At 44.2% G+C, this 22,215-nt stretch overlaps 1 protein-coding gene across 3 annotated transcripts in view; it reads right to left on the bottom strand.

Moving 5' to 3' along the window:
* Nucleotides 1-217: 217 nt before the first annotated feature.
* Nucleotides 218-22,215, bottom strand: part of LOC135397355 (kinesin-like protein KIF13A) — a 50,162-nt gene continuing 28,164 nt past the window's right edge. For 2 of the 3 annotated variants that reach the window (XM_064628899.1, XM_064628900.1), the window contains exons 19-40: nt 21,823-21,969; nt 21,573-21,707; nt 20,644-20,835; nt 19,897-20,057; nt 19,064-19,340; nt 18,037-18,136; nt 16,832-16,958; nt 15,566-15,621; nt 15,379-15,503; nt 15,088-15,303; nt 14,572-14,625; nt 13,742-13,975; nt 12,343-12,523; nt 11,330-11,398; nt 8,703-8,818; nt 8,112-8,369; nt 6,678-6,862; nt 5,211-5,451; nt 4,524-4,710; nt 2,915-3,079; nt 1,894-2,052; nt 218-1,396 (exon numbers count right to left, since the gene is read on the bottom strand). In XM_064628899.1, coding sequence (XP_064484969.1) covers nt 1,248-1,396; nt 1,894-2,052; nt 2,915-3,079; nt 4,524-4,710; nt 5,211-5,451; nt 6,678-6,862; nt 8,112-8,369; nt 8,703-8,818; nt 11,330-11,398; nt 12,343-12,523; nt 13,742-13,975; nt 14,572-14,625; nt 15,088-15,303; nt 15,379-15,503; nt 15,566-15,621; nt 16,832-16,958; nt 18,037-18,136; nt 19,064-19,340; nt 19,897-20,057; nt 20,644-20,835; nt 21,573-21,707; nt 21,823-21,969 — 3,534 coding nt within the window. In that variant the 3' untranslated portion in view covers nt 218-1,247. The remainder of the gene's footprint in view (nt 1,397-1,893; nt 2,053-2,914; nt 3,080-4,523; nt 4,711-5,210; nt 5,452-6,677; nt 6,863-8,111; nt 8,370-8,702; nt 8,819-11,329; nt 11,399-12,342; nt 12,524-13,741; nt 13,976-14,571; nt 14,626-15,087; nt 15,304-15,378; nt 15,504-15,565; nt 15,622-16,831; nt 16,959-18,036; nt 18,137-19,063; nt 19,341-19,896; nt 20,058-20,643; nt 20,836-21,572; nt 21,708-21,822; nt 21,970-22,215) is intronic. The other variant, XM_064628901.1, reaches the window with a different exon arrangement.

Below are 22,215 nucleotides of genomic sequence, written 5' to 3'. Positions count from 1 at the left end.
GTTAGTTCACGTTCTCTGTCTATGTACACATACACAAAAAAAAATCCTAAAAAACTAAAATGATTTTTTAAGAAACATAACCTCATCTTTATGAGCACACAATCCATAAAACTTTGAAAAAAGAAAAACCGTAGGTATTTCTCACTTTTTAAAAGTGCCTCTACGTTAACAAGTGCGATGCTCATAGTGAAACAATGGTTGAAGAAGTAATGCTGGATCCGCAAAAACATTTTTTTCTTCAACCTATACGGGCGCAGTATGCCAAAGATACATAAACTTCACAGAAGTGTTCTCATAATGTCCCAAGCACACGTGGACTGGGACAAAAATTAGGACGACGTATCACGGTCGCTTCGGCCAACTCTACTTGCAAAACGCAAAATTTTACATACGCGCGGCCTGTTCTCCATTTCTTTGACCTACCACACACAGTCAAACATGTGAAGTAGGCTACGGCGTAATTCATAATAATGTTTCTCTATACATCCACACAAAGAGAACAAAGTCCTAGCAAACACCATGTAGAGATATCTCTACAGCTGCTTAATACAGTTTGTGCAGCAAATAACCTCGATAGAGATGGTGATGACAATGAACTGCCACATTGGTTGGGAGGAGGTCAACGTGGGAGAGTTTCATCAGGCGGAAATATGGTAAAAAAAGAAAGAGTCAGGTGGCCCGAATAATACGGTGTGTCACGACAATTGCGGTAAAAGTCTGAAGGTAAAAGTGTTGAAGATTCTCAAGACAGACAACACGTTGACACAGTTGATCAAAATTTTGCTTAAATTTAAGTGACATATCACCGAAGATATCTACCCGCCATCAATTAAAGAAAACAGTTAAAGCGCGTTAGACTAAATGTTCTACGTAACACGGCAGGCCATTATTTGAACGCTGAACTGAAGAGAGCCAGCCTAACTGAATCACTCTGAATCCCAACATCACATTCTGTGACACTTTTGAAACATGCACACAACCACTGCGATGTGGACACTGCCCAAAATGAACGCTCCTTGACACCCATGTGCACACACCCTGTCATGTTGTACCCTCACACACTCAAAAACACGTCATAAACTTTTCCGGAGAGACTTAGAAGGTGGTCGTCGTTTTCGGCACCCTGCAACAGCCTCGGCGGGAGAAATTAGAAGAAATATAATATATATATATATATATGTAAAGATGGCAGAGGAAGTCGCCACTCAGGGTCAGAAAGAAGTCGGTGGTGGGCGGAGAGACGAGTTTTACTTGCGCGTTCGTGCCGAGATCGAGGTCTTGGGTCGCGTGGGTGGCTCACTTCGGCGTGACATGCACTCGGTGGATCCCATGGCCTTGCTACGGGACACCTGCAGGTTGCTGGTGCTGCGCGACATCGGGCTGTCCCGTACCATGCCTGGAAAAGAATTGAAGAATTTAGAAGCAATCTCAATTTACACCCAAAAGACCCTGGGCAGGGCACTGCGAGGGAGGAGCAGGTATCGGGCGAATAATAAAGAAACACGAAAGAGAGATACTACATTGATACGAGATAAGTAGACTTTTAGAAAAAAAAAAAAAAACGAAACTAGCATAGATCGAGAGTATGCCAAAGCAACAGCACGCAAAGACAAATATAGCAAAAATTGAACGAGTTTGTAACAGTCAATTAACGAGGATGAATAGTAAAAAATAACGGAAATTGAGTGAGTTTGCAACGATCAATTAAACTAGGATTAGTAGTAAAAAGTAGCAGAAATTGAACGAGTTTGTAACGATCGATTAACGAGGATAAAAAAAACAGAAATTAAGTGAGTTTGCAACAATCAGTGAACTAGAATTAATAGTAAAAGGTAGCGGAAATTGGGTGCGTTAACAACAATATATTAATTAGAACCAAAAAAGGAGATGCACCTTTGGAGCCCTGCTGCTGCGTGGTGGCCGTAGAAGCTCTCCCCGCACGCACCAGTCGCCCACGCTTGTCCAGGACCAGTTTGTCAGGCCGAACAAATACACCAAACTTGGGCTTGCACTCAAAGTAACGCACTCCGCTCACTGAGCCGTCGTTGCGGCCTGTGGATAATAACGAGCAATCATGGGGAAGTTACTCAAGAAATGTAACTAAGTTGCAGTTAGCCCGCAAAAATAGTAACTTGGATACAGTTACTCTTTTTTACTTGTAACTAGTTACAGCTAGAGTTAATGCATTAAAGTAACTTAGTTACTTGACAGTTACCTTCTAAGAAGTGTAACTGAAATGCTCGTTTTAGCACTTGCACTCTCCAAAGCGTAGCCATACAGAGTTACAAACAGCACTGTGTGAGTTAGTGTCAGGTCATTCTGGCTGCTTATGAGATGACAGAACTCGTAGAATACCTGGTAAGGAAAAACGGCAGGGTATTTGAAGCCTCGACAAATTGACACCAGGGAACCAACGCGTGGATAATATCCGAGTAACTTAGTTACACTTACAGTTACATTTTACTGTTACTTTAACCAAGGGCACTAACTAGTTACAGTTACAAGCTGCTTTTGTAGAAACATATCTAGCTACTGTAAGAAGTAACTAGTACAGTTACAGTTACAGTACAGTACAGTTACAGTACAGTTACAGTACAGTTACAGTACAGTTACAGTACAGTTACAGTACAGTTACAGTACAGTTACAGTACAGTTACAGTACAGTTACAGTACAGTTACAGTACAGTTACAGTTACATATCTAGCAACTGTAAGAAGTAACTAGTTACAGTTACTTAGTACAGTTACAGTTGGTTACTTTTGCAGAAAGTATCTAGCTACTGTAACTAGTTACCACAAGAGGTACAGTTGCAAATTACTTGTAGCTTAGTTACTACCCAAGACTCATTAACGAGTAAACAGCCGAGCATAGATGATAATGGGCTAGCAGTGCCTCGAGCGATTTGAGTACCAACCTGTAGGTGTGTCGAGTTCGACACCGACCCAGACTCCTGGTGAGAACTGCGTGGGACCTATGTAGCTCACTGTGCCGGTTTTGTTGTAGGGGCTGATCATAACGCTCTCACCTACCGTCAACCATGAGGGGACGGTCTCCATGGCTGCTGAATCACTTCCTATATCTGAAAGAGAATGAGGCACGGGTTATCTCTCGAGGCATAGAGCAAAATTCAACCAGATAAACTGAGCAAAGCTTTTTTTTTTTTTAATTCCACCTCAGCATCACGTAGCAACTACAGTGTCGCTACAAGTGTCGTACAGACACTGGTAGAGCTCCTAGCTTTTGTGCGTTTTTCGTGGAATATTATTACTGCTGCGATATGAAAGAAAATTTAATGACAGGAATGCCCGGAGAGAAATTATCAGAGTTGGGTTTAATTTTCTTTGCGTACTGAAAATTTACGAAGGGCTGGAAAAGCGTATGGGACGAGTTGGTATGCGACCTTGGGAGAATGCTGAAACATTTTTTTTGCTCGTTTTCTCATGCCCGCAGAATCTCGCGGATTTTTAAATCCCACATTGCGGATTTTCCACCACAGAAAGCTAGGGGCTTTGAACATGGGCAGGTAGAGAGCAAGGTCAGCAAGGAGGAGTAGGAGACGAGGGAGTTGGTGTGCATCCTGGGACAACTTCGGACGAAGCTGTGCCAACATTTGTCTGCCAAGTAACCCAGGGTAAACCTCAGGGGCAGTAGTAATACAAATCCACCACCTCTCAGACTTCAAGTAAGACATTGGAGGAGCTACCACGGAGGAGCACATCCTGGTGGTGAGTAAAGTTACTACAGCGATGTGGAGCAAAGTGACATTGATTGTGTCTGAGCCGGTTTCTGGAATGTGTTTGTAGCCAAGCTGCAATTCAAAAGCAAAACAGAGAGAAAATGATGACCTCTAGTGGCTAGATAAGGTCGGCACCAGAATCGTGAATGAACGTTTAGGGAAGGTGCTGAAGGTCAGTGGCGTCAAGTGAAGCAAGTCTGCAAGACAATGTAGAGCCGGCTCCAAATAGAAAATTTAAAGGCACCATAGAGGAGCAAACAGACAGGTTATGTTGTCGTCGTAGTTTAACAGCCTGTTGTTCGTAAATGCAACGAAACAAGTTACGCACGTGACAGAGAATGCTAAATATTTTTAATGTGCGAGTAAAATTGCGTTAAAACAGCTGGTGGGAAATAATCTCAAATTTGTCAAGCAACAGTGGTCTATGTTCCCAACTGGCTTGCTGCTCCTGACGGCTACGTAGCTGACCACTCTTGTTTTAAAGGTTTATAGTGTCATGCGCATGCAGCGTAGCTTTGCCGCCGTACCTGACAAGCAATGTGCAGTTGGCGCCGACTTCGACGCAGTGTTGCCCATAATTTTCAATTTAAATTTAAAAAAAAAAACACCGTTCACAGGTTAGGTCACCGGTCACCGTTCGCAAAAGAAAGCGGGTGACGCAAATCCAGGTTAATGCTCAGAGTACAACCCAGCACATGCATAGAGCTTCCAATTACAGTCAATACTAAGTCTGCCTTACTGGCATTAATGACTTTAGCAGCCGACATTAGTTAGATTAATGACTTACCAAAAGATTCGTCTCCTAGCATGCTTGAGGAGAGATTCTCTTCAGAAGAGGACGCGGAAGGAATGCCCTGCTCCGTCAGGGTCGACGAGTGCGGCAAGTCCAGATCCGCCGACGTAACGGGACACGACTGTCGGTGGGACGGACATGGCCGCTCTCCTGTGGTGGGTCTTCGTTTCACAACCGATGTCTGTGACAACAATTTGTATCTGTTAATCACCATCATTGTTGGAGTTGTCATGTGTCAACGACGATTAGAGCCCCTAGTTTTACGCCATGTCTCACAGAACCTCATCCGTTTTTCGCAGAATATCCGATATCTTGCCAAAATAGGCAGGGATTGATTTCAATCGATCTGGGACATTTTCGCGGGTTAAACGCAACCAGTTGCGACTGCAGTGCCTAAAGTGGCCGATACTGCTGGCACTTACACGGCTGAACGTGCCACCATGAAAGAAAATTTAATGACAGCAATGCCCAGAGCCTAGTTTTCTTTGTGAACTGAAAAGTTACGAAAGGCTGGAAAAGTGCCTGGGATGAGTCTGGATGCGATCTTGCGAGAATGCTGCACCTATTTTTGCTCGCTTTCTCTCACCCGCAGATTCTCGCTGATTTGTAAAACTTTCCACCGTAGAAACCTAGGGGCTTTAACAATGATGCGTGCCTGTACAAAAGCAAGCCACCACTCACAAGGCTAATAGTATCCTTCGATTCCCTCTTCAAGTTTTCATCTTCCACTGTACAATCCTCATCATTTTCAACCACACATGTGTCCTTTTCCACATTATCACAAACACCTTTATCTTCTACTGTTGAGGAACTATCAATGGCCACTGGAGCTACAGCGTCCGCACTTTCTTCATCGTGGCTATTATCAGCTGGAGCGACTTCCTGTTGCAGGGCGGACTTCAGGTTTTGCACTACACTGTGACTGCAAAGGAGAAGCAGATTACAGAAATAAGAGATTATGAGCACAAGCATAAGTACTACAGGATCCCTCACACGTTGTAATCCGAGTGTCAGCTAAATTAATCCAAATGCAAATCAAACTAATCCGTACTAATAATCATTAATTTCACGATGGAAAGTGAATTACACATTCTTAAAACAGGACTTTACCACACAGCACGCTGAAGGCCAACTACGGCACAGAACGGCAGCATCATCACCCGATTTGCGGAAAAAGGTGGGCGTACGCCCCTTTGTGAAACTTACGCAATTATGTTAATTGTCACAAAAAGGCGTATGCTTTTCACAAGCCAGGAGTGATAACGGTATCATTCTGTCCAATGGTTGGCCTTCAGCGTACTATGTGGTCAAGTTGTGTTTTAAAGGAGTACAGAGGGCCATCCACAAAAATTTCAGATTAAGACATCTGATGAAAGTGTGTGTGTCATTATACCGAATAGCGCGAAAGGTTTTGATGTGTGCAATTTGTTTCCCAGAAAAAAACTCACATAAACATAGCTCCGCGCCTTCACCCTTAACTCGCCACTCCAGCTATAACGAGGATGAGGAGGTATGATTGATGGCACGTCACCGATGACGGCATAAGGAGACTCGTTCTGGTTTGCCGATCAGTGGGGGTCAGCGCATTGTTCCTTTGCCGCCGTAAACCTGTTTTGACAGTTTTCCCGGAGAATTGGGGATACAAGGAGCGCCCGAAGCTTTACCGAGCAAGGAGAAAGGCTTTATCAGAACCCCGAACAGCCGAGTAGCAGACGACAGCGGAGTAGCAGACAACATTTTTCTAGGCCAATCAGCGAGCGAGTCCTTATAGCGTCAGCGCGAGGTTCCAGGCAGATCACAGGCTGGTACTGCTCTTCACCACCGTTGCGCACGGTCGCTTTTTGCGGCATATTTTAAATTCAGTTTCTGCGATAATTATGACTCTGTGGTGTAAATTACTTCGCATGGCGCATCTTACTGGCAAACTTAACAGTTTTATAAGAAGAAAACTGGGTGTTAAAAATGACTTCTGTGCTACTTTAAAGAGTGCACTTTTCCTAGTCGCAGTATTCAAAATGACATGAGGATTAATTTGGATGACACCTGGACTAATTTAGCTGGCACATGGGTTAAGATGAGCTGGAAACACAGAAAGGTCCACTGAGTGGCCTCAGTATTTTTGCACTTGTATGACCAAGAGCTCCTGACCTGTCAGAGGTACCAATCGGTGCTTCCCTGATAGATGCCGGTCCGTTCTCTAGCTCGGGAGAGCTCGATTCCTCTCCTCCGCAGACACTGTGAAGCGATCCGGAATTTTCGCTCGAAAGCGGGGTCGTGGAGAAGGCTTGAGATCCGTACCCACTCGATACTATGCTTGGACTGTTTACTTTTGCCTGGAGGGGAGATACAGTTAAAAGAGTTAATTACTGTTTCACAGCTGGTTACAGTTCAACGATTATAACAAGGTGAAATTATAACAACAAACAACGGAGAGCTTTATGGAGAGAAAAAATAGCTCGACATTGAAAGATCTGTTTGAGGTCTTTGTAAGTTCTCACAGGAAGGTCAAGAGCTTTTTGATAGGCAAGTTTTTAGTGATCCAGAATTTGTGTTTTGTACAGTTTTAAGGCATTGTTACTGCACAGTTTAGCTTCAACTTATGGTACTATGGTGCTGTTTGTTTCTCTAACATACCTGCAAGCATTATGCTTAAGAACAACAATAAGGAGGAGGTGGCAAGGTGTGTTTGTTGGCATATTTTTCATTAATTATCGCTAATCCTTGTCCTTAATAACTTAAGCCATCAGGATTAAGATCAGGATTACACTCTGTAGGGTGTCCACCAAACTGTAGTTGTCAAATTCACTGACTTTTACAGGTTTTCACTTACTATTTCAAGCGAGTTCCCTGGCCACAACAAAAGGGGAACTTGGTGTCTGTTTCTACATTTTCGTACAGATCACTCATAAAACAAATCTTTTGTTGCATAATTGGAAAACACAGATCATCTATTGAATTCAAGAAAACAGAACAAAAATACATGCTTCTCCTTTCTGTTCGAGAGAAATTTTTTTTTTTTTCCTGCAGAGGGAGGGCTAGTGCTGTGCCTCATTTATGACCCTTGACTTTCTTCGTTAAAGGTCACTTAGTAGTGAGGCTGCCCCACTTTTCTGCCTCTCAGCCTTTCATATTCGTGAACTATTACTTGCGGCAACATTGGTGCGGCATGGCGGTTCAGCCACACTCAATCCATTCGATCGGCACTCGCGATTCGCTGCATATCGTCATGGCACTTGTCTGTGACTTTCCCAGACTTCAGCTGCTTTTTGCGACTTCCCCGACTTTTCCAGTCGCACGAAAAATTCCCTGACAATTCCCAGTTTTCAAGATTTTCCACCCTGACCCTCGAGATCTTCCACTGCTCCCTGGCAACGTTACAGCGATTGCAGCGGCTGGTACGGGTACACGCTCCAATACAGACACTCGATAGAGACTTGAACATACTTAGAGACACAAAAGAAAGGTGCAATGATACGAGCCTACTTGAAAACAGGTAGGCAACCGAGCCGAGGCAAGCTCCATCTAGGGCCATCTAGGGACCTTATAAGGACATTTAGCTCCATCTAGGACTTATTGACCTACTTGAAATTCTGTAATGCTATCGCTCGTTGAGGAATGGTGCATAGCAGGTGGTATTTTCTGGCGTTTGTCCGTCGTTCCTCCCTCAGCTTTCGAGTCCAGGGTGCTGTCCTCCTTTTCCGAGGTCCAGTACGACTTGAACTCTGTAAACTCTTCTTCGCTGGCTGTCTCATTGTTTGTGTTGGCCAGCTCCGTTTTGCGCACCGCATCCTGTAACTCCGGCGTTGAAGGCTTTGCAATGTGCACCGTTTCCTCCAAAGACTGCAAAAGTTGTCGGTCGAGAGATAAGCTCTTTCTCCTGTTGCTTAATAGCACTAAAATGTACACTTCTTGCATTGAAACGTACAATTCCTACAGCTACGTCTAATACTCGATATTCAAAGCACAATTGTGCAGATATTTGTGTTCAAAATTTTTAATATTCACGCACCTCTAGAAACAATAATAATCCGATAACAACCACATGTGTCAGTAGCTCCCGATCTCACCCCAAATTACACATTTAAAAATAGAGATGAGACACGTTGAATCTAGGAAATATTGACAAGGTTTCACCGTAATAAAATTGTGGCTAATTTAAATGTCCGCGATTACCTCATCCATATCACCACCTCCGAGAAGTGGTTGTGCTTCCCTGTGCTCTTCGATCACCGTCCGCATGGGCTTCACAAACTTAGTCGGCTGCGGGCTGATGCCCGACAACGGAGAAGCTGGAAAAAAAACAGCGACTTCTCTTCAGCAAAATAGAGGGAAAAAATTAAGAGAGGATTCAGGCTTTGGTTGACTTCCAGACGAGCGGTGGGCCAATACTTATGGTACCACTGGCAGAACACAATCTTTAAGAATATGGTGGCCACTGGCTGTGGTTACCGTCCACGTGAAACGCAAGGTCTTGACTATGAGGGGGAAGTGACTATACCGGGTGATTCACCAGAGTCCCCCAGCTAAATAATTGACTATAAGGTGGAAGTGACTATAGCAGTTGTTTCACAAAAGTCCTCCAGTTGAATACTTCGGATACGGCTGACGCTATCAAATAACGTCCTATCTGGTAAGCATGACTGCGAACTATCAGCGACCAAGAACTGGGCAGTGAGTGGCTCATTTGCTATATGCTCATTAGTTAAATAAAAATCTTAAATTTTACTTCAGATGCATTCGTAACCTGTGCCTTACCAATCAGAACCTTCAGCGAAAAATACTTTAGCAAAAAACCTGCGTCAACACCTAGTGTACATATTTCTTGCACGGAGCACTGTACCAATGCGCAATGCTGCCAATTACACTCACACAAGGGGGTGACGGAAGAGAAGCTTCAATATGCCTTCTCCCTCTCTACCAAACTCATGATGCATTCGTTGATGTTCACGATAGATGTTCACGATAGAGGCACACTATCTCACCTATAAAACGACAGCACCATGAGCGTTGTGTGTCAGTAGGGTGAAGAAGGAATACCCAAGTGTCTTTTGAGGCTGTTCCTTATCTTCCGTCACACCCTCGCATGTGAACCAAGCGAATCAACACGTAATTGACAGACGGATAGCCGAGTGAAAGAGCACGTTGATACGCTGCTCCACACAATAAATATGTAAACTGAAACCAATTAATTACTAGAAAAAATTACTACATGTACGTGTCTACGCATTTTTCTTTTCCCTACAGCATTTTTTGCTGAAGGTCCCGATCGGTAAAACAGATGTTCCGAAAGCGTCAAAAGCAAAATTGACAAGTTAGAGTCTTTATTTAATTAATGAGCATATGCAAATGAGCCGCTCACTGCTCAGCTCTTGGCCGATGTCACTATAAGTGAAATCACCATAAGCATCGGTAGCGTCTTTGGCTATTGATGTGTCCTCTGTGAAAATATGACTATGAACTATGTATAATGTAGACGAAAACTAAGGCTATGGGCAACCTAATCAGTTTTGCAATTACCGTCATAACCAGACCTCGGCAGAATTGACTTTCGCTCACTCAAGTTCATTCACCACCCGCCCGGTTCTCAGTTCGCTCATTCACGCTCACTCGCCGCCCGCTAAGTGCTTGCGGTCTTACGGCTGTTCCTTATCTTTCATCACCCCCGTATGTCAACCAAGCAGATGAACACGAAATTGACAGCCGGATAGCTGATCCAAAGAGCGCATTGGTGCACTGCTCCACACAAGAAATATGTAAACCGAAACCAATTAATAACTAGGAAAAATTACTAAGTGTCGACGTGGTTTTTTTTTCTTGCAATATTTTTCGCTGAAGGTCCTGATGCGTAAAACAGAGGTTCCATAAGCGTCCAAAGTAAAATTTAAAAGTTAAGATGTTTATTTAATTAGTGAGCGTATGCAAATGGGCCGCTCACTACTCAGTTCATAGCCCCATTGGCCAATCAGCTCCTGACTCGTGCACTCATGTTCACTCAATGCGCACTCACGCTCACTCACTCACTGCCCGCTCAGCCACTACCCATTGACTTCTCGGTCCGCTCACTCATAGCCCGCTCAGCTCTCGGCCCGCTCAGCTCTCGGCCCGCTCACTCACCGCCCGTTCAATTCACGGCTCGCTCATTCGGGTTCACTCATGGTCCGCTCAGCTCTCGGCTCGCTCACTCAGACTCACTCACCACCTACTCAGCTCTAGGATCGCTCACTTACGCTCAGTTCATTAGCTGAATCGAGCGTGAGTGAGCATGAGTGAGCGCGCTTGTGAGTGGGTTTTGCCGAGGTCTGGTCATAACTGTTGCTGTTACTGTGCATATCTATCTTATTTCTGATATACCTAACCAATGGGAATCTTTTATCACTTCCCAGAAGTAGAGAAGGAGGAGTACCAAAGCCTGAACCCTTCTTGTAGTACTTTTCTATTATCAACAGAATAAAAAAATAATAAGAAAAATAAATGGTAAAGTATACAAGATGCATAATACATAAGAAAAGATCTTGCACTAAGAATGTAAGCAAAAGCAAAATGCATGGCAGTATGACATGCAAAAAAATATCACGTATATTATCAATCCTAGGAAGTCATTTTTTTTTCAAACGCAAGCATTAAAATGGGAAAAAAACCCGCATGCAATGGCATTACTAAATTATGGAATGCACGAATGCGAAATTATAATCTCCAGCGGGTAACGGCAGAACTTAACCAGGCAGAAAGACAGGCAACATGACACGCTTGTTCCGTTTTCTTTTGTTTTATGCCTTTACCAAGTTGTCGCGCCAACATACTTTTGGAGCCGGTTGCTTGCCGGAGGCTCAAGTTTAGGTTGAAGTTTAAGTTCAGGAATGTTGGTCGTGCTGAAAGAAGCAGACGACGACCACATGTAATCACGCACCAAACACACACACTGGAAAATCTCTCGTACAGCTGAAATGCTGCCTGTGTTACCGTATCACATTGGGGCATTTCATTACAATGTAAGTAATTGTATTCATTACTTGTAAGTAATACATGTATTAGCGAGTACATGTATAATATTTTTGTACAACATTTCCCTGAGTTTGTGTTTGCGTTACCAACAACTAACAATATTTTCGTTTTTGCTTTCAATTGACAATGTCGTGCTAACATGCCATTAAAGATGACTGTTAAAATTAAATGATCATTTTATTTTAGAGCTAGGTCCCTACATTTTGCAGAACAAACTATAAAACAATGATTAACTTGCAAAAAAAATATTAAAACTTGGGCTGGTTAGTACATACTCCGAGATTGATAGAGCCCCCGATTCCGTGTAAAAACAACTCAAATCCAATCTTCAGATGTCATGCTGTCTAACCTGTCTCGCCCCGCTTTAGCTGCTGTGTTAATGCTGCAGTAACGTTCCTCATGAGAATTAAAAATTAGCTCAAACATTATTTTAGTTTGGAATTCTAGGAAGCAAACTAGTTTAGGTCCGTCAACAAAAGAGAGCTGTGATGTCGCCTACGCACGTTTATAACGAGCCACTGGGATTTTATCACCACGTTTTTTTAAGCTTCCATTGTCCAAGGATAGGCCATTATTGGATTTTTCTTATATAATTTTTAATAAAAAATAAACAAATTATGTAAGAAAAATCCAATAATGGCCTATCCTTGGACAATGAAAGCTTAAAAAAAACACATTTGGAATCCCGTCAAAAACGGAGCAAAGAAATGCGGAACGTTAGTTGTGGTCCCATCTTCAAAACAATCATTGTGACGGATACATTGTAATGTGCGGGAGCTTGTGCACTGTATGTTGTTGCTGCAGCACGTACCGAGTCCCTGGATGGCGGCAGTCTTTCCCTCACTGAGGACGTCGCGGAAGCCCTGCTGGAAACGGTCGAGCCCCTCACTCAGCGAAGAAGAGCTGAGGTTCATCGCCGAGTCCGACCGCTGTGCCTCGTCCAGACGAGGGGAAGAAGACGCCATGCCGCACGACGCATCGCCATGCATCACCTGTTACGTCCATCACATTTAATGTCCTCATTAATCAAACGCAAAATAGAACCTGCACATACTAGAGCCTCAAGTTTTAGGGTTTAACCCGATTCTTCCCCGAAGTTGCACCCCGAATGGAACGTTGTTTCTTTGGGGTGAAACCCGATTTTTACCCGGCAAATTGGCCTTACTGAGACGACTGGAGGAATTTATGCTAACTTATTTGGCAGCAAATGCAGTTACGTCACCATTTGTACAAATCCAGAACAGTTACTTTGACTAATTAAGCTCGATTTCTCCCCGGATTTAGCATACTGGAAGTTTTTTCACCCAAATTTGCATGAATTTAGAGCACATGTTCATTTACCCAATTTTTACCACCCGAATTTTGAAAAAAATATTTCCCAAAAACTTCACGTTCTACACATAACACAGTGAAGGCCACTTGACTGTGCACAGATTCACATTGTTATCACTTCCGATTTGTGGAAAGCACGGGGCGTACGCCTTTTGTGACAATTAATGTAACTGTATAAGTGACACGAAAAGGCACGCACCTTCCATTTTCAACAAATCAGGGGGCAGAACGATGTCATTCGGAATTATGGCTTACTTGGAGTGTGCTATGCGGTGAAGTTCTATCTTAAGAGTGTACTGTATAAGATGACTTCTTATAATGACTTTGTTTTTGGCAGATTTTGCAAGTGCTATTTTTCTGCAAAATTCAAGTCCCACGAGGAAAAGGACACCCCAAAGAACTCTGTGGTGCAGGACCAACTTACCGCAAAGTATTCCCGAAACGTGCCTCCGTACGAATTTTTTAATCATTAAGACCGCGAAATTAACCACTTCTACTGTATGTATGGCTAGATATACACTACATACCGGTGTGCCTCAAAATTCACAGTATACCCCTTAAATTTGTCTTCTCTCTCATCCGTTTTACACAAACACACATATGGCACTAACACGCTTCTCCACCCTAGCAAAGTGGACGAAGGTTGTTCACCTTAGCCCCAGGGGCTAGTGGTCGGATTTTTATGTCCACGCAATTCCCAAAGCCAAAACTTCTTTAATGCTAGAGATCCCCTTCAAATATTATGCCAGTGACAGCCAGCAGAAGAGCATTCCCCGTTGGAAATATCGGCAGCTCCGGACTCGGGGCTTTGATCGATACAAATACTCATGATACAGGCGCCATTCTTTGCCTGCACTGGAAACTGACACTTGACGTACCTGAGCAATGTTGGGAACACTGGCAGTCTTTCGAAGTAGTCGGCCTTGCGCTGCTAGAAGTTCCTTCACTGCTACTTCCTGTCGCAACCGATCCAGTGTGAGGATGCTCTCGACAGCCGACACCCCTTTGCTGTACTTCTCAATATAACTTTCACCGTCACTAGTTCCAGCGTCTCCACCAGATGCCGCTGCCATGAGCGCGAGAGATTCGCGCCCTTCAAGGTCTTCCGATGCCTGGAGCAAAGAAGTTCAGTTGTCTACTCTTATAAATGCTGTGTCACATGGTCGACAAAAACTAGTGATTGTGTTTTAAAGGTACTGTAAAGCAGTAGAGATGCAATCTCAGAACATTTATCTCTTCGATAGCCTGAGCGCTCAGTACTCTCATGTCACAGTTTTCGTCCCAATCGCGCTCATAGTTTTTCAGAAAATTCAAATTGAAAATTACGAGCAACACTGTGTCGTAGTCACCACCAACTGCGCATTGCTTGTCAAGTATGGCGGCAAAACTACATTGTATGCGCGTAAGACGGGGTCTAAAACAAAAAAGGTCGGCTACGTGTCGGCTACGTAGCCATCATGACCAGCAAGCCAGTCAGGAGCACAGATCACTGTTGCCCGACAAACTGGGGATCATTTCCCACCAGATGTCGCTCAGAGCCGTTTTACCGCAATTTTACTAGCAAATTGAAAATACTTAGCGTTCCTTGTCACATGTATAACTTGTTGTGCCAGGCTTACAAGCAAGCTGTTAAACAACGCGGGCAACATAACCTGTCTGTCTGCTGCATTACGGTACCTTTAAAAGCTTATCTGTCTCGTGTGCTTACCTTGGGAATGCTGGCAACTATTTCGTACATGATACCCGAAGCATAGTGGACATCCTGGTAGAGAAATAAGAGCAAATGTAACAACATGGCTCTCCTTTTTTTTTTTGCTTGTTCATGAACAGGCGTGCAAAATTATTGTTGATATCACACTAATTAAAGTCAATCGATCAACTAATCTATTTACTGATTCATTTTATTGGCCACTGATTGAGCGTATGAAATCTGTCAGAGGTTGTGCATCAAAGTACTACGACACTTTAAAGGAGCAGTGCAAACCCCCTTCATAAATTGTACGAGAGTGATGTTTTTTGCTGAACTGTTTTTATGCAACAACGAGCATGAATTATCTGCCTTTGACGAGTACATTTGCCAGAATGTGTCGGTTCCAATATCCCATTTCATGAATTAAGCAGGCTAGTCTGAAATGAGATTCTTTCAAGATGATGCTTTAGAAACTAGGCACTGATCGATAACAGACGCCATGTCATGCCCAAGAGCTTGATGAAGTATCCTTACCTGTCGAGAGATCTTCTTGCGTATCTTATCTGTGAGGGACTGCTTCTTGTAGACGTTGATTGCAAAGCGTTTACGGAGGATGAGGTCCATGACTGCCGGATGGCTCAGACGTACGGACACTTTCAAGATAAGGTAGATGCGGTCGTTGGGAGATGTCAACGCGTTGAGGTGCATCGAATCATGGATGGAGGAGTCCCACACTGCCACCGCACATACCTGCATGTGCACATGTATGTGTGTGTGTGTGTGTGCATCCTCATGTTCAAACTGCTCTTTCTCGTGGGCACTCACATCTTTCTCACACAGTTTGACTATCGGCAGGTTGAACAGTGTGTTGCTGTGTTCTTTGGGAAGAATGGAGTTTGCCCCAGCCAGCTGAATTCCATTTTCCCCCGAGTTTGGTACACTCATGTCGTCTGCAATTAAAATCAAAGCGTGGTACCAGGTGCCCTGGTACGTAAGCGGGACGTCTGCTTACCATTGAGGTCCAAAAATATGACTGGAACGTGTTTCTCCATCCCGACTGGCGGATCCCTGAATGAAAATTATGCGAGGCAAAAATGTACATATAGTGCATGTAACAGAGTAAAAGCGAGTATATGTATGTATATGGTTATACCTTGTCAAATAAAAGTAACTTTGCCAAGTTACCTCAAACAAAGTTATTTTTGAAAAAAAAAAATGTAAAGGCTTTAGCAGCTTTTTAAATTAAAAAGAAATTCTGCATTAGCGCCACGAAGCAACTGTGGCTACGAGCGGTGTACAGACGTGGAGAGATGGAGAGAGGACAGCAGGAGGGAGTGGGGAACAGGTGGGGGGGGGGCGTTAATAAGCATCCTGGGCCAACTTCGAGGGGAACTGTGCTGACATTTGTCTGCTGCTTTAGAAGTTATTTTGTGATCAAAAAATGGTTAGAATTGTTCGATGTACTAATTTTAGAACGCAAAAACAATTTTGTCAAAAGTAGCACTGGAAGCTATGATTATGAGCAAGCAACATTTTTGCCCAAGGAAATGCAACTAACCGAATAAAGTAAAAAAAAAAAAAACATGTGGCTCCATACACTTGTAACCCCTTTTAAAGGAGTACAGAGGGCCATAAAAAAAAAAAAAATCAGATTAAGACGTCTGATGAAAGTGTGTGTGTCATTTTACCGAGTAGCGCGAAAGGTTTTGATGTGCGCAATTTGTTTCCCCGAAAAAGACTCACACAAACGTGGCTCCGCGCAGTCACCCTTAACTCTCCACTCCGGGTATAACGAGGAGGAGAAGTATGGATGGCACATCACAGATGACGTTACAGGGGCAACTCGTTCTGGTCCGTTGGTCAGTGGGGGTCAGCGCCCTGTCCCTTTGCCACCGTAAACCAGTTTTGCCAGTTCCCCCAGAGAATTGGGGATAGAAGGAGCGGCCGAATCATGACCGAGCCAGGAGCAATGCTTTTTCAGAACCCCGAACAGCAGAGTAGCAGACAACATTTCTCTGGACCAATCAGCGAGCGTGGCCCCTGTAGCATCAACGCAAGGTCCCAGGAAGATCACAGGGTGATACATCTCTCCACCGCCTTTGCGCACGGTCGCTTTTTGCGGCGTACTCTAAAATCAATTTCTGCAATAATTATGGCTCTATGGGGCTGAATTATTTCTTATGGTACACCTTACTAGCCTGCTTAGCAGTTCTATACAAAGAAAACAGGGTGTTAAAAATGACTTCTGTGCTACTTTAAGGAAAGCGAGCAAACGTACCAGTTGGCAGGTGCACCTGGGATGTCTGACCCTGGAGCAGGAGCCAGCACAGCATTTTTTTCTTCGGTCAGACACATCCACTGGGCGATTAGGTTCTCTTCCCGTTCCGTGTCTTCATCCGTCTTGACTGGAACATTGTATAATGGAGTTGTCGTAGAAATAATTAACAGTATATACAGGGTGTCCCAGAAGATGCGTCATTAAATTATACATATATAAAAAAAACTACATCACCTAGTATCATGCGGTCAACGGCGTTTGTTCTTACTAGGTTTTTGCAGCCTCCTATTGTGACTGTCATCTAATGGCGATGAAACTCCCCATTCATGGTCTTAAAATAAAGTTGTTGCTATTGTTGTGGTCATCGTCTAACTTAAGTTTTTTATTGTGTCAGTTTTTATTAACTGAACCTCGGTGATTTGCCAAGTAACCGTCGCTTTTATACCCCCACCAATGTGAAGTGCGTTCCGATTTTACTCAAGTTCAAGATAATTGAGGCAGGTATTGAGGAGCTATCCCATCGAAAAAAATAGCCGAACACCGTGCATTTTGGAGCGCCTACAGCCTAGCGCTCGACCACCTTTTGCGTGCCCTCGCTCTAAGTCCAACGAAAGGAGGTTGCTAAACCCGCCCCCACATAGATTTATATAGGATAGCCAATATATAGCGCAGCCCATAGAGGATAGTAGAAAAAGTGAGTTCTTGAAATGGGGAGAGTGAAGGCATAGTCCCAGCGGAAGCTGGATGCATTTAGCAACCTCTTTTTCTCGGACTGAGAGTGAGGGTGCGCAAAGAGAGCGGTCGAGTGCTGGGCTGCGGGCACTCCAAAACGCACGATGTTTGGTTATTATTTCCGATGGGATAGCTCCTCAATATCTGTGTCAATTATCATGAACTTAAGCAAATTCGGCCCATGCTTCACATTGTTGGGGTAAAAAAGTGACCTTCACTTAGCAAATTTCCCGGTTCAGTTCGTAAAAACTGACACAATAAAACTTAAGTTAGATGACAATGATACCGGGAGGCGGCAAAAACCTACTGAGTACAAATGCAGTTGACCAGATGATACTCGGTGGCGCAGTTCTTTTATTAAAATTTAATCGCACGTTTTGTGGGACACCCTGTATACATATCGGATATAAAGCTTGCATAATTGCAAATTTTCCTAGTGCTTTCAAGCTACTAGATGAAGAGAACTGTTTTACCGGTCTTGTTGGTAACCCTCTGGAGATGCTCACAAAGGTACTCCTGGCGGCGACTCAACGCATCACACCACCGCTCTCTTAGCAGGGTTAAATCATCATCCTACAATCAGAAGTTTAGTTGATATTTGTTAAAGTGGAGTACATACTGCTTACACTCTTAAAACAAAACACCATATAACCACAGTAAAGGCCATTGCACAGAATGATACCATTATCGCTCTTGATTTGTGGAAAATGTGGGGCGTAATGAGACAATTATTAACATAACTGCGTAAGTGTCACAAAAAGGTGTACACCTGTATATAAGTTGTTCCTGTATATAAGTCTGGAGACAAATGTGATGTTAAAAACTTCCATCCAGTGTCACTGTTATCTGCATTTGCCAAGGTTTATGAAATCACCCAGTGTCATCGCCTCTCGCATTAGTTTAAACGGAAAATCGTACCACATCAGCATGGTTTTATGAGAGGCAGGCCTATTGAATCTAGCTTAGTTTCCTTTTTGAATGATGTCTGTCCTGTATTTGAAGAAGGCAGTCCAGTTGACTGTGTCTATTTTGATTGTTCAAAGGCGTTTGATTTAGATTTGCACGATGCCCTTGTGTCAAAGTTGAATTGTTATGGTGTTAGTGATCCTCTTTGCTCATTTTTCTTGGACTATCTTACACATAGAAAGAACTTCGTGCGTGTGTTTGGCTCTTTGTTGCAACCACCAAGTGTGTAACCTGTTCTCAAGGAGCACTGGATCCAATGCTCTTTGAGAAGTTGACATGTGACACGCTTGGTAATGCTACACACATGTTCAATGGCTGTTGCTTTCAATGATCATTTAAACCAATGGCCATTGAATATCAATGTGGCACCACCAAGCAAGTAACCTGTTCTCAAAGAGCACTGGATTCAATTCTCTTTGAGAAGTTGACATGTGACATGCTTGGTGGTGCTACACACATGTTCAATGGCTGTTGCTTTCAATGATCATTGAAGACTGCCGACTGCCTGAAGACTACTATTGCCTGAGGTCCTACCTGGTATGAGTCCAGTGGCTTCTGCAGTCGTGAGCGAACACAGACAGCTCCAACTGCCACGGAGCCTACTTGTTGACAGATGAGGGGAAGGGTGCCGGAGCCTTGAACGGGGGCCACCCTCACCACAAGGCGGCGTTGTTGTCCTTGCCTTAGTTGAAACACTCCACCTGTCCCTACGTCCCCCCTAGCAACCACCTCCACTGGTGCATACTCTCCTTGTTCGTTCAGTTCGTGGATCTCCAACCAGAGCTCTAGCTTGCGCTTCAACTCCGCCCACCTGCAAATAGGGCATCAGATAGCAGTATAGTACGGTCGACAGCCGTTTATCGGGACTTCACTTATCCAGATTTTGCGCCGTTATCCAGACAAAACAACAAACAAAACAACATGGGAACAGATTTCAGGAGATGCAATTCGCCTTCATTTATCCGTATTCGTTTCCAGATTCGGACAAGGATTTACAGGGACCGCTAAGGAACATACCCAACAACTGCCTTCACTTATCCGGATGATTGAATGGATGGATTAGGGGACCCGCGGCAGGACTGTGGGGCTTGAGCATGCACAAAGTGCATAGAAATAATGTTTCTCAAGTTAACAACAACATAGGTAGCAGTTTACGGGAGCTGAATATCTGCAGTAATTTTACGCGATTGACAGTGGATGGTTCGTTATGCTTTCAAAGTAAACACATGCTTTGTTGACAACGGATGACTCATCTCCTCTCAAGTTTCATTTTCCCGGGTCCTTCACTGTCCAGACATTTTCGTTGGGAACAGCAAGATCCGGATAAACGGGGGTCGACATAAACAGTACATGAAAGCGTCACCTACCTGTCGACCAAGGAGTGTGAGATGTGGTTGTGTGCACTGTTGAGCTCCCAGGCGGCGCTGGGACTCGTGAAGCCGGTGCTACGGTGACCCCACACCTCAACAGAGAGGGCTCCTTCCACACAATGTTCCAGGAATTCTTCGCTCACAGGAACCACAAAATCCTGCAGTATTTGTGCCAGTCATTAGACGTATCCCATGGACATCAAACCAGAAGCCATGCTCTCGTTACGAGACATCTCTTTCATAATACCAACTCAAAAGCGCCGACGGACTCTCTCAAGGCGAGAGACCACAGCCTCTTCACTATACAACAGAGCTTCTAAACTTTGATAGGGTGGAAGACACGCTGCATCGAAGATATACCGAGTGAGGCATGCTTATAATGGCAAGGATCTGTCACATGACAAACCTAAGATGAAGGCCCAGGCTATGTAATTTGACGTGTCGCATGACATAACCTAGTAGGTGCATGTCATAGGTCTAGGGTAAGTGAGGACATGTTGCACGACACTGCGTCATATGGACATGTCATAGGTGAAGAATGGGCAAGGGTATGTTGGGTGACACAACATAATGGGGACATATCGAAGGTCCAGGTCAGGTAGAGACATGTCACACCACACCTAATAAGTGAATGCCGCAGATCGAGGCAAGGTACGGACAAGTCATGTGGCACGGCATGCCCTGCGGCCGGAACATGACCCAACATTGCTTTACAACTTGTATTTCTTCCTCTCCCCTTCATACCTTTACATGACTGAACTTGAAGGTGATGCCGGTGTCGCCTCCTCCACGTGCGGGAGACACTTGAATGGGCTGTGGTTCAGGGTCAACGACAGGGGCAACCACGATGGCTTCAGCATGTGCCCAGAAGGTGTACTGGCAGAAGACAAAGTTTGCCAGAGATGGTGGCAGACCGACAGCACTCTTGATGGAAACCTTGAAGGAAGAAGAAAAATAATGCAAACGCACTTTCTCGTGTCTATTGCAATGTTCTGGTAGAGCCACGATATTCAGCGCTTGCATCTCGCTCTTCGTAGATGTAAGGGGAGCGATCAAAAGGTACCTAGACTGGACGCCGTGTATTCACACGAGCGACATTCCCCGCGGAAGCGGAAGACGCGAAAAACGACATAGCTTTCTGATCGCGAGCGTTGTCAATGTCCAGTGTTCACGTACACTGCTAAACGTGGGGGATACCCTGCGACACAGCCACAAGATACTCTGTAGCAGACGACAGGAAACGACGCTGACGGCGTCGTGTGCAAAGTGTCGTCTGCTAAATGCGCAGTACGCCGCTCCCGATATTCGGCAGCGTGTGAATGCTCAACATAACACGGGACGGAACTTCGTCCCTGTGAGCAGTGTTTTCGCTTTTTCTTCCACTAGAATCTTCCGTGAGGATGTCACTCGTGTGAATACACAGTTAAGGATTTGAAACATATTCATTATCAGAGCAGTCCCTACCAGAGACCACGCATTTATCGGATCCTGATATTGCTACACATTATCACGTTTATAATGTCACACAAGAGGTAACGGGAGGTAACGTTTCACACAAGAGGTAAGGTTTCACACAAGAAGTAGGGTTTCACACAAGAGGTAGGGTTTCACACAAGAGGTAGGGTTTCACACAAGAGGTAAGGTTTCGACTTCTAAAAGGGAAGGATACATACCCTGACGGTTATTTGTCGACTAGAAGAGTCGTCTGACACATCCAATAGCGACCCCCGTGAACAATCCAGGTCGGTCCCGCGATCAGGTAGGACGCCATCAACTTTGCCTATCTCAACATGGAGACGTCCTGCAATCTAAAAGTTTCCACTCATGGTTGCGGGCTGCTTTCATACCCGTTTCATCCTTATTTTTTTACTCAAGAGTATCGAGTTTTCTAAACCATCTGTGCAAAAGAACGTGCAAGCGTACCTCTCCCTGCTGGCTAATGATCGGGACATGATAGTTGAGCCTCACGTTGTGAAACAGAACTTCGAGGAACACGTTGGCAACCCCAATGAGGTTGTGGTTTTCTTGCGATTCGTAGAAAGGATCAGATGCTTTAGGTATCCCTTCTTCCTACAAAAGAAAGAACACATTAATTAATGAGTCAAACGAGAAGCATTTCGAATCAAATCAAACTCGACATTATTATTAACAACGTTATTTCTCACCATCTGTAATTCTAAATCTGTACTACGCGTTCGCACGTCCCCACTTGGTGTATGGTGCATGTGTATGGGGACTCACTTATGAATCATATCTCCAGGTCTTAGAAATTATTCAGAATCGAGCCATTAGAATTGTTTTTGAACTGTCATACCT

Source organism: Ornithodoros turicata, chromosome 6 (assembly GCF_037126465.1).
Source record: "Ornithodoros turicata isolate Travis chromosome 6, ASM3712646v1, whole genome shotgun sequence".
NCBI lineage: Eukaryota > Metazoa > Arthropoda > Arachnida > Ixodida > Argasidae > Ornithodoros > Ornithodoros turicata.
This window is presented reverse-complemented; position numbering and strand designations above follow the sequence as displayed.